This window comes from Lithobates pipiens, unplaced genomic scaffold (genome assembly GCF_037356315.1).
Source record: "Lithobates pipiens isolate NorthernLeopardFrog02 unplaced genomic scaffold, aLitPip1_a1.2 Scaffold_51, whole genome shotgun sequence".
Classification (NCBI taxonomy): domain Eukaryota; kingdom Metazoa; phylum Chordata; class Amphibia; order Anura; family Ranidae; genus Lithobates; species Lithobates pipiens.
Genome location: NW_027507874.1, coordinates 5,122,655 through 5,135,461, shown reverse-complemented (window position 1 = coordinate 5,135,461; position 12,807 = coordinate 5,122,655). Strand labels below are relative to the sequence as shown.

The window sequence follows — 12,807 nt, the reverse complement described above, 5'->3', positions numbered from 1 at the left end:
CCCGGGGAATTACAGGCCAGTTAGCCTAACATAAATAGTTTGCAAGCTCTTGGAGGGGATGATAAGGGACTATATACAAGATTTTAGTAATAAAAACTGAATTATTAGCAGTAATCAGCATGGATTCATGAAGAATCGTTCTTGCCAAACCAATATATTAGCCTTCTATGAGGAGGTGAGCTGCCATCTAGATAAAGGAAGGGTAGTAGACATGGTATATCTGGATTATGCAAAGGCATTCGATACAGTTCCCTATAAACATTTATTGTACAAACTAATGTCTGTCGGCATGGGCCATAGGGTGAGTACATGAATTGAAAACTGGATACGGGGCGAGTCCAGAGGGTGGTGATAAATGAGGAGTACTCGGAATGGTCTGGTGTGGTAAGCGGGATCCCCCTGGGTTCTGTCCTGGGACCAATCCTATTTAATTTATTTAAACGACCTGGAGGATAGGGTAAACAGCTCAATGTCAGTGTTTGCTAATGATACTAAACTAAGCAGGGCAATAACTTCTCTGTAGGATATGGAAACCTTGCATGAAGATCTAAACAAATGAATGGGTGGGCAACTACATGACAAATGAGGTTTACTGTTAAAAAAGATAAAATAATGCATTTGGGCGCCAATAATATGAATGCAATCTACTCACTAGGGGGAGAACCTCTGGGGGTATCTAAGAAGGAAAAGGACCTGGGGCTCTTAGTAGATGACAGGCTCAGCAATGGCATGCAATGCCAAGCTGCTGCAAGCAAAGCCAATAGAATATTGGCATGCATTAAAAAAGGGGATTCATTCCAGAGATAAAACAGTAATTCTCCCACTATTCAAGACTCTGGTCCGGCCGCACCTGTAGTATGACCTACAGTTCTGGGAACCAGTCCCCAGGAGGGATGTGCTAGAACTGGAGAGGGCCCAGAAAAGGTCAACAAAGCTAATAAAGGGACTGGAGGATCTCAGTCATGAGAAAAGACTGCAACTTATTCTCTCTGGAGAAGAGACGCTTGAGAAGGAATATGATTTCAATGTAAAAATACCATACAGGTGACCCCACAATAGGGATAAAATGTTTCTGCGCAAGGGTATTTAAAAAGACACATGGCCATTTACTAAAATTAGAAGGGCAGCAGTTTAACCTTAACCACTTCAATACCAGGCACTTATACACCTTCCTGCACAGACCAATTTTCAGCTTTCATCGCTGTCGCACTTTGAATGGCAATTGCGCGGTCATGCTACGCTGTACCCAAACTAAGTTTTTATCATTTTGTTCCCACAAATAGAGATTGCTTTTGGTGGTATTTGATCACCTCTGCATTTTTTTTTTTTTTGCTAAACAAATAAAGAAAGTCTGAAAATTTTGAAAAAAATAAAAGATTTGCTTTTGTTTCTGTGATAAAATTTTGTAAATAAGTACATTTTCTCCTTCACTAATGGGCACTGATAAGGCGGCACTGATGGGCACTGATAAGGTGGCATCGATGAGGTGGCACCAATGAGCTGGCACTGACGGGCACACAGACGATGGGCACTGGTATTCAGCTCTGATGGGCACTGGTAGGCGGCACTGATGGGTAACACTGATGGGCATTGATAGGTGGCCCTGATGGGCATTGATAGGTGGCCCTGATGGGCACTCATGGGTGGCACTGGTGGGCACTGAAAGGCTGCAAAGATGGGTAATTATGGGTGGCACTTATAGGCAGCACTGCTGGGTACTGATGGGCATTAATATGTGGCACTGATGGGCACGAATGGGCACTGATACGCGACACTGACACGAGGCACTGATAGGCATCACTGCTGGCACTGGCAGGGGTAGGTATTGTGAGTGAACACTGATTAGCAGCTGCCTGGGCAAAGATTTGCATTTCCCTGGGGGTCTAGGGGGGCATACCTGGTGGTCCTGGGCAGCATGATGGTGGTCCTTGGCAGGATCCGAGGGGGGGGCTGTGCTGATAAACAATCAGCACAGACCCCCCTGTCAGGAGAGCAGCGAGTGAGGAAAAGCAGATCACCGTCTCTTCCTGTTTACATCGTGATAAGCCGTGATTGGACACAGCTGATCACGTGGTAAAGAGTCTCCATCAGAGACTCTTTAACTAGATTGGACTTGTGGTGTGTCAGACTGACACACCTCAACAACGATTGCCGTGATGCGTGCCCCCAGGGGCGCGCATGCAGCTTAATATTCTGAGGACGTCATATGACGCCCAGTCAGGATATTGAAACCACTTTGCTGCCATCATTCTGCTATATGGCGGGTGGCAAGTGGTTAAACTGTGTAGAGGGTTCTTTACTGTAAGAGTGGTAAGGATGTGGAATTCTCTTCCACAAGCAATGGTATCAGCGGGGAGCATTGATCATTTCAAAAAACTATTAGATAGGCACATAAACAACCACAACATACAAGGATATACAATGTAATATTAACATAAAAGCACACACAGAGGTTGGACTTGATTGACTTGTGTCTATTTCAGCCTTACCAACTATGTAGCTATGTAATGAAGTGCCTAAATAAGGACCTTCATGGCAGGATCACAAGGTACTATTTACTAAAAGCTGCTGATTTGAAAGAAAATTACTTTTAAAATGACATTAACATGTTAAACTTTCTATATTTTAGTTATTGAGTTTACATCTCCTTTGACTTTTTGAGTTCATTGCTTTTTTGGATGGTTGAGTTGGTTTGAAATTGGCTTGAAGTCAATGTGTACTTTGCCCGCTCCAAGTTGATCTGCTTGGAGCTTACACAAAGACCAAGGTCATGGATATATGTGGTGAGGCCCTACAGGCAAACCATTACAGGAGCCTTCATCCCTCCATCTTAAAGACTATTCCTCTGGTGTGATAAACAATACTAGCTGTTATCATAGCAGCTGTATAGAGGTTCACAAACTTTATATACATCATATATAAACCCCAACAATGAAATTTTCCACATTTTGTCCAAAAATGTAAATGTATTTTATTGGGATTTTATGTGATAGACCAACACAAAGTGGCACATAATTGTGAAGTAGAAGGAAAATGATAAATGGTTTTCAATTTTTTTTTACAAATAAATATGTGAAAAGTGTGGTGTGCATTTGTATTCAACCCCCCTGTACTCTGATGCCCCTAACTAAAATCTCAATAAAATACATTTATGCTTTTAGTTGGAACATGACAAAATGTAGAAAATGTCCTACCATAGATGTCCTAGAGTAGTCCTACATGTCCTAGATTAGTCCTAGAGTAGCCCTAGATGCATTAGAGCAGCCCTAGATGTCCTAGATTAGCCCTAAATATCCCTAAATATGTTCTAGAGTAGATGTTCAAGAGTAGTCATGGATGTCCTGCAGTAGTCCTAGATGTTCTAGAGTAGACCTAGATGTCCTAGAGTAGCCCTAAATATCCTAGAGTAGTCCCATGTGTTCTGGAGTAGTCCGAGATGTTCTAGAGCAGCCCTAAGTGTCCTAGATGTCCTAGAGTAGATCCCAGATGTTCTAGAGTAGCCCCAGATGTCCTAGGGTAGCCCTAGATGTTATAGAGTAGCTCCAGATGTCCTAGAGTAGCACATGAATTTATCTGCAGTTCATATTACAGCAAGTGTTTCTTTCTCCCCTACAGACCAGCTGCATTTGGAATATGTCACGTATGAATGTTCTTGGTGTACTTTTGCTCCACATTGCATTAGTGACTCCAGGAACACAGATATGCCATGACCCCGATGAGAATGCCTACTCAATCATCACATGTGGAGCTCCCGGGAAGGATGGCCTACCTGGCATAAATGGAAAAGATGGAGCGAAGGGAGAAAAGGGTGAACCAGGTAAAAGGAAACAACATTTTAATATAATTAAATAAGTTATACTAAGCCCTTGTACACACGGTCGGACATTCCGACGGAAAATGTCCGAACCGACCGTGTTGTCTGAAAATCCGACCGTGTGTGGGCTCCATCGGACTGTTTCCGTCAGAATATCTGACCGACAAAGTTTTATAGCTGGGCTATAAAATTTTCTGACAACATGATCCGATCAGACTTTGTCCGATCGTTTGTAGAGAATTCCGATCGGACAAAGTGCCACGCATGCTCTGATCAAATTCCTAGACCAAAGCTATTGGCTACTAGCCTGAACGTAGTCCCGTTGTAAGGAAATAACGTCATCACGTTACGAACGATCAGATTTTCCGACAATTTTGTCCGACCGTGTGTATGCAACACAAATTTCGGACAAAATCCGTCAGACAAAATACGACGAATTTTGTTGTCGGAATGTCTGACCGTGTGTACAAGGGCTTAGAGTTAAAGATCTGTATCCCAGAACAAATCCTCCCCCAGGTGGATTCTAAAGGTCTGGAAGATCACCTGACTTCTTACATGTCTTGGAAACTCCACAGAAAGATAGTTTCCACTCATCCTGTTGTATACTCTATAATAACATTTTGTTTTTGACTAAATAACTCTTTGAATATATTTATGGGAATTTTGGGGTGTTCTCATTCTAAACAACCTCATGGTGTTCTGATGTGACATGTTCAGTACACACTAAGAACATTCACAAGTGACATATTCCAAATACAGCTCTTCTACTGCCTGTCCTTTATTTAGAAATACTTTTAAATATGTCTAAATAACCCTTTGGAGATATTTGGGGTGTTCTGAAAGCTGATCACAACAATGTATGGCCAGCTTTAGCAGGCATGCACTTGACAATAGCCATATTAGCCCTGGTAGTTGCTATGGGCCCAGGGGTGGAAGGGGCCCCAGTAAGGGGGCTTTTGAGCAAATTTAGACAGAGAATCTCAGTGCATGTAAGGATCACACAAATTTAGTACTGTACGACTGTATGACTAAGGACTGCAGAGTTTGTTGTTCACATTGATCCTGTACCCACTGTGATATTTCCAATCAAGAAGAGCTGATGTCAGTCGGGAATAGAGGAGGAGAGCACCGGCCAGTCACGTGAGCGCCGAGCAGAATTCTGAAATCAGGTATAGCTGGCATTTATTTTATAAAACACAGAGCCAGGAGCACCTATTACTAGGAAACAAAGAGGTTTACATAAGATATTTCAAGTAATTTCAGCAGCAGGAGGGGAGGGGGTGGGCACTTGGCACAGAGTAGACAGGCAGGGAGGGGAGGGGGGAGGAGGACATAGGAGAGACAAGAAAGCTGTTGATGACAGAGGCACATAAACTGAACACAATGTCAGGGCTTAGCAGTCATGATAAACCATTGTCAGTTTACAGGGGGAGAGCAGAACCAGGCAGGATCAGCCAGGTTTTTAGGTGATACAGGGGGCCAAATTACATAGCACAAGCACTTTTCTGTATAACATGCTTTACTTCCCGCCGAGCGTACGCAGATCTGCGTACTCGGCTTCCGGGGGTTATACCGGGATGATGCCCGCACCTGCAGGCATCATCTCGGTACCGTTTTTTACAGCGGGCGATTGGCTTTCCAGCCATAACAACCGATGCGGCTAAAAGCCGCTCGGCTGTTATGCCGGAGGAGCGGGAGGGGACGTCCCCCCCTCCCGCCGCCTCTCGCCGCTGTTACCGGTGCTCCCGCTCGATCGGGAGCACCGATTAGCGATCCGTCGGCTCTGGCTGCTGGGGAGGAACTGGAACGAAGCCGTAATCGGCTTCGTTCCAGTCTCCTCATCGTAAACACGGAAGCGACGTCATGACGTCACTTCCCGTTTACTCGGCTGCCAATGGCGCCGGTTTTAAAAAAATATCCGGTATTCAGAATCGCCGTTTTCAGCGATCTGAATACATTGAAGTGTAAAGGAGGGGTGGGGGGTCTTTTAGACCCCCGATCCCTCCATAAAGAGGACCTGTCACCACCTATTACTGTCACAAGGGATGTTTACATTCCTTGTGACAGCAATAAAAGTGATCAAATTTTTATTTTATTTTTTAAAACAATTTAGTCATTTTAAAATAAATAAAATAAATAAAAAAAAAAAAAATTTCAAAGCGCCCGCCGTCCCCGCGAGCTCGCGAAGCAAAGAAAACGCATACGGAAGTCGCGCCCGCGTATGTAAACGGTGTTCAAATCACACATGTGAGGTATCGCCGCGATCGTCAGAGCGAGAGCAATAATTCTAGCAGTAGACCTCCTCTGTAACACTAACCTGGTAACCGTAAAAAAAATTTAAAGCGTCGCCTATTGAGATTTTTAGGTACCGTACTTTGTCGTCAATCCACAAGTGCGCGCAATTATAAAGTGTGACATGTTTGGTATCTATTTACTCGGCGTAACATTATCTTTCACATTACGCAAAAAAATTGGGCTAATTTTACTGTTTTTTTTTTTTTTTATTCATGAAAGTGTCCCTTTTCCCAAAAAGTTGCGTTTAAAACACCACTGCGCAAATACCGTGTGACATAAAATATTGCAACAATCGCCGTTTTATTCTCTAGAGCCTCTGCTTAAAAAATATATATAATGTTTGGGGGTTCCAAGTAATTTTCTAGCAAAAAATATGGATTTTAACTTGTAAACCCCAAATTCCAAAAATAGGCTTAGTCATGAAAGGGTTAAAGGAACAGGATCTTTTTTTTTTTTTTTTTTAGGGTCACAAACACATTAAATGCTGTTGTTAAAGAAGATTTCTAGGCATGGTATATTTTTACATAGTCTAGCATGGACCAGTGTAACTGTTGTGACTAGAGATGGGCCAAACACTCCCCTGTTCAGTTCGCAGCAGAACTCCTGAACAGGGGAAAAGTTCTGACCCGAACAGCAAACCCCATTGAAATATATCGGAGCCAAACAGGAAGAATCAAAAGGGTCCATTTTGAAGGCTTATATGCAAGTAATTGGAAATAAAAGGGGTATAGGTACTGCCCTGGGGGACATGTATTAACCACTTACCACTGGGAGGGCATGCATACCATCATGGACGTCCTCCAGTTTCAGTGGTTATATCCGGATGATGCCTACACCTACAGACATCATACCGGTATTGATCTATTTATCCAGCGATTCCTTGCACCATAACAATCATATTGATTGTAGTTACAGGTGGCGGGAGGAGACATACGCCCACCCTGTCGCCCTCTGGTGCTTCTACAGACTCGCCCGTGCGATCGGCGAGCCGGAGAAGGTACCCGCTGCCAGCGGAAGTTCACCATAGAGAATACCGGTGACCAGATGATCCCCGGCAGTCTCTATGACTCTCAGAGACCTGGGAAACGACGTCCGGCCTGGCAGTTGTAAATACTGCTGTGTACTCAGCTGGGAAGCAGAGATAATTATTATTATTTTTAATCGCAGGCTTTCCATCCTGGAGGAGAGATCTGGGGTCTTATTGACCTCAGATCGCTCCATAAAGAGGACCTGGCCTGACCTATTCCTATTACAAGGGATTTTTACGTTCCATGTAATAGGAATACAAGTGATTAACATTTTTTTTAAAGGGGCAGTGTAAAAACAAAAAGTGAAAATAGAAGTAAACAATAATATATATATATATATATATATATATATATATATATTATAAAAGCATTTCCCTTGAGAATGTCACGTGACCTGTGACGCAACGTATTGGGAGGTGGAGCCAGTGATGTCAAGCATGGAGAGACTGTGAGGAGGAGTACAATCTGACATTCTGCCAATACCCCATGCTTTAACTGGAAAGGTTTTGTGAGTGAATCGACGTGTACACATTAAGTTTATCCAATATCGCAGTAATACACTATCCCTTGTCTCTTTTCTTTTTTTCTCCTATGGTAAATGAAAGCTAAAAATCAAGGAGCAAAGAGATAAGCGATATATGCGCTACAGTGGAATAGCAGTGTAAGCTGTGGTGGTACGGTGTTTGTGGACACAATATAAAGGACTGAGGTTGATAAGTCATTTTAAGGACTATATCTTAAGTCTTGTGGATATCACCGCACGGGAGTGTTCTGATTAATGTGTAGATACGGGAGCTGTATGTGATCAGATTCTGGATCCACTTATTCCATCAGGAAGAGTTTCTTATACGCACGGAAGGCATTAATTAAGAAATATAATTTATTCATATTTATTTATATTTACATGTATTTATTTATGCATATATATACACGGAAGGCATCAGTTAAGGAATATCAATTTATATTTATTTATTTATGTACAAGGTGTATTTATTTATGGAGAATTAATTAATTTTCAATTCACATTTAATTAATTTATTTTCATATATACGGTTATTTAATATTTATTAATTAATTTTTTATATATATATACAGTGGTGTGAAAAAGTGTTTGCCCCCTTCCTCATTTCCTGTTCCTTTGCATGTTTGTCACACTTAAGTGTTTCGGAACATCAAACCAATTTAAACAATAGCCAAGGACAACACAAGTAAACACAAAATGCAATTTGTAAATGAAGGTGTTTATTATTAAAGGTGAAAAAAATCCAAACCATCATGGCCCTGTGTGAAAAAGTGATTGCCCCCTAAACCTAATAACTGGTTGGGCCACCCTTAGCAGCAACAACTGCAACCAAGCGTTTGCGATAACGTGCAATGAGGCTTTTACAGCGTCCTGGAGGAATTTTGGCCCACTCATCTTTGCAGAATTGTCCTAATTCAGTTACATTAGAGGGTTTTCGAGCATGAACGGCCTTTTTAAGGTCATACCACAACATCTCAATAGGATTCAGGTCAGGACTTTGGCTAGGCCACTCCAAAGTCTTCATTTTGTTTTTCTTCAGCCATTCGGTGGTGGACTTGCTGGTGTGTTTAGGATCATTGTCCTGCTGCAGAACCCAAGTTCGTTTCAGCTTGAGTACACGAACAGATGGTCGGACATTCTCCTTCAGGATCTCTTGGTAGACAGCAGAATTCATAGTTCCTTTTATCACGGCAAGTCTTCCAGGTCCTGAAGCAGCAAAACAGCCCCAGACCATCACACTACCACCACCATATTTTACTGTTGGTATAATGTTCTTTTTATGAAATGCAGTGTTCCTTCTACGCCAGATATACTTGGACACACACCTTCCAAAGAGTTCCACTTTTGTCTCATCGGTCCACAGAATGTTGTCCCAAAAGTCTTGGGGATCATCAAGATGTGTTGTGGAGAAATTGAGACGAGCTTTGATGTTCTTTTTGCTCAGCAGTGGTTTTCTCCTTGGAACTCTGCCATGCAGGCCATTTTTGCCCAGTCTTTTCCTGATGGTGGAGGCATGAACGCTGACCTTAACTGAGGCAAGTGAGGCCTGCAGTTCCTTGGACGTTGTTGTGGGGTCTTTTGTGACCTCTTGGATGAGTCATCGCTGCGCTCTTGGGGTAATTTTGGGCGGCCGGCCACTCCTGGGAAGGTTCACCACTGTTCCATGTCTTCGCCATTTGTGGATAATGGCTCTCACTGTGGTTCGCTGGATTCCCAAAGCTTTGGAAATGGCTTTATAACCCTTTCCAGACTGATAGATCTCAATTACTTTCTTTCTCAATTGTTCCTGAATTTCTTTGGGTCTCGGCATGATGTGTAGCTTTTAAGGATCTTCTGGTGGACCTTACTGTGTCAAGCAGCTCCTATTTAAGTGATGCCTTGATTGTGAACAGGTGTGGCAATAATCAGGCCTGGGTGTGGCTAGAGAAATTGAACTCAGGTGTGGACAACCACAGTTATAGTATGTTTTAACAAGGGGGGCAATCACTTTTTCACACAGGGCCATGATGGTTTGGATTTTTTTTCACCTTTAATAATAAGCACCTTCATTTACAAATTGCATTTTGTGTTTACTTGTGTTGTCCTTGACTATTGTTTAAATTGGTTTGATGTTCCGAAACACTTAAGTGTGACAAACATGCAAAGGAACAGGAAATGAGGAAGGGGGCAAACACTTTTTCACACCACTGTATATATATATATATATATATATATATTTATTCACATAATTATTGATTCTAGATTATTGATATTAGCGCACTAGTAATTCATATAGTTTTTTTACATTTCTACGAGAAGACATTTTGGTGAAGTTTTTATGGTTATTTTTATTATTAATCTTTTGAGTAATTTTTTGAGTATTTTTTACCACACCAGCGCTTGACTACTATAAAGTGCCCCTGTCCCTGCATGCTTGCACGCAGATGCGAATGCAAACTTACATTGCGCCCACATATGTAAACTGTGTGGAATTGTCGCAAAACAATTCCACCCCAGACAACCTGTAAAAAATTTTAAAGCATTGCCTATGGAGAATTTTTTTTAGAGGATTCTGAGTGATTTTCTAGCAAAAAAAGTTATGATTTTTACATGTAGGAGCGGAGTGACAGTTTTTAAAGGAGCAGTGATTTTTAATGATACTTAAAGTGGAGTTCCACCCAAAAATGGGACATCCGCTGATCGGATTCCTCCCCCCCCTCCGGTGTCACATTTGGCACCTTTTGGGGGGGGAGGGGGAGAGTGTTTGCTCCCACTTCCGGGCATAGATCACTGCAGGCTCCGTGGTGATCTGTGCCATGTCTGGCCCCTCCTCCGCCTCCCCTGCTGTCTTCTGGGAGACACACAGGTCCCAGAAGACAGCAGAGACCAGTGAGAATGTGCCGCGGGACTCGCGCATGCGCAGAAGGGAACCAGGCTGTGAAGCCGCAAGGCTTCACTTACTGATTCCCTTAAGCAAGATGGCGGCGCCTCCACCCGAGATCTGAGGGACAGATCGGCTTCGGGGTGCCCTGGACAGGTAAGTGGCCATATTTTAAAAGTCAGCAGCTGCAGTATTTGTAACTGCTGGCTTTTAAAAGAAAATATATCGGCAGAACTCCGCTTTAAAGTGCTACAAGAAAAAAGAAAAATTCCTTTAAATATAGTGCATGGGCGGGGGGGGGGGGTCCCCCTAGTCTGCCCTTAACGTGGCGCATCTGTAACATGCATAGAACATGCTGCAGCAAAAATTAAATTCCTAAAGAAAAAAAAAGCAATCTGGGTCCAGGTTCCCCCCCCCCCACCACAATAGAACATCCCCGATCTTCTCTATAATATAAGAAACCTGGAAAGGATGGGGATTTTGTCACTTCCTGTTTTGCCAAGATGTAAACATACCATTATTGCCTTGTGAAAGCATCTGATTAAACTTGTATTATTTATCTATGTAACTACACTTGTATTAGTTATCTATATAACTACATATGTATTCCATTCTGCCTGGACCACCAGGGATTACTGGAGAAACTGGACCAAGAGGAGAGCAGGGACCACCAGGACCACAGGGAGAAAAAGGAGACAGAGCAGATTCAGGTAAACTTTGAACTGTAGAAGAACGGAGTTCTGCCAATTCAGGGTTTACCACCATGACTGGTGAGCTTGAAGATAGGAGAATCTTGTGAAATATTTGCCACTATCGAACTGGAACCAATGAGATTAAATCTCTATCTTTATTAAAACCTGAAATTTAGTATATATTTTTGGGGATACCCAGTAGTTATATGTAATGTTGATTATTTTCATCATTGATATGGTCACCCCTGGGGTCTTTCCATCTACAAGTAGGTTCACATCTTTAGAATGGCAGTACTGTACAAGCTATAAAAGCTTTCTAAGGTACCATGCTGTAAAGGGGATTACAGAAGTCAAATATAAATTAGATTCAGGAACTTGTGCTGAGAACCTTATAAGTATGTTCATAAGTTCAATATGGATCTAAGTTTTTTACAATAACTATATGTCAAGAAATTCAATAGGAATCTATAATTGTTTTGGTCAATTTAATTTAATTTTTTCTGTTGGTTTTACAATTTCTAGTACTAATATTTTATATGTACTTTTTTACTGTGTATATACAGTGGGGAAAACAATTATTTGATCCCCTACAGATTTTGTAAGTTTGCCCACTTACAAAGAAATGAAGGGGTCTATATTTTTTATCTTAGGTGTATTTGAAATGATAGAGACAGAATATCAACCAAAAATCCAGAAATAACACATTATACAAATGTTATAAATTGAGTTGCAGTTCAGTGAGTAAAATAGGTATTCGATCCCCAAGCAAAACATGACTTAGTACTTGGTGGTGAAACCCTTGTTGGCAGGCACAGAAGAAAGACGTTTCATGTAGTTGGTGACCAGGTTTGCACACATCTCAGGAGGCTTTTGGTCCACTCTTATTTACAGATCTTCTTTAAATCCTTAAGGTTTCTTGGCTGTCGCTTGGCAACTCGACGTTTAACCTCCCTCCATACATTTTCTATAGCATTAACGTCTGGAGACTGACTAGGCCACACCATGTCCTTAACGTGCCTTATCTTGAGCCACTCCTTTGTTGCCCTTGGTGGTATGTTATGGGTCATTGTGATGCTGGAAGACCCATTCATGACCCATCTTCAGTGTTCTGGCTGAGGGAAGAGGGTTCTCACCCAAGATTTTACAATACATGGCCCCATCTATTGGCCCCTCAATGTGGCAAAGTCAGCCTGTACCTTTAGCAGAGAAACGGCCCCAACATCATGTTTCCATCTCCATGCTTGATTGTAAGGATGGTGTTCTCAGGGTCATAGTAAGCATTTTTCTAACTCCAAACACAGCGAGTCGAGTTAATGACGATGAGCTCAATTTTGGTCTCATCTGACCACAGCACTTTTGGTCTCATCTGACCACAGAGGGGGAGAGTGTTTGCTCCCACTTCCGGGCATAGATCACTGCAGGCTCCGTGGTGATCTGTGCCATGTCTGGCCCCTCCTCCGCCTCCCCTGCTGTCTTCTGGGAGACACACAGGTCCCAGAAGACAGCAGAGACCAGTGAGAATGTGCAGCGGGACTCGCGCGTGCGCAGAAGGGAACCAGGCTGTGAAGCCGCAAGGCTTCACTTACTGATTCCCT

The 12,807-nt window shown here is 42.4% G+C and overlaps 1 protein-coding gene across 1 annotated transcript in view; it reads left to right on the top strand.

Annotated features, from left to right (window-relative positions):
• Nucleotides 1-12,807, top strand: part of LOC143957050 (uncharacterized) — a 118,908-nt gene that overhangs the window by 79,096 nt on the left and 27,005 nt on the right. The window contains exons 2-3 of the mRNA XM_077467184.1: nucleotides 3,616-3,817; nucleotides 11,150-11,230. Coding sequence (XP_077323310.1) covers nucleotides 3,616-3,817; nucleotides 11,150-11,230 — 283 coding nt within the window. The remainder of the gene's footprint in view (nucleotides 1-3,615; nucleotides 3,818-11,149; nucleotides 11,231-12,807) is intronic.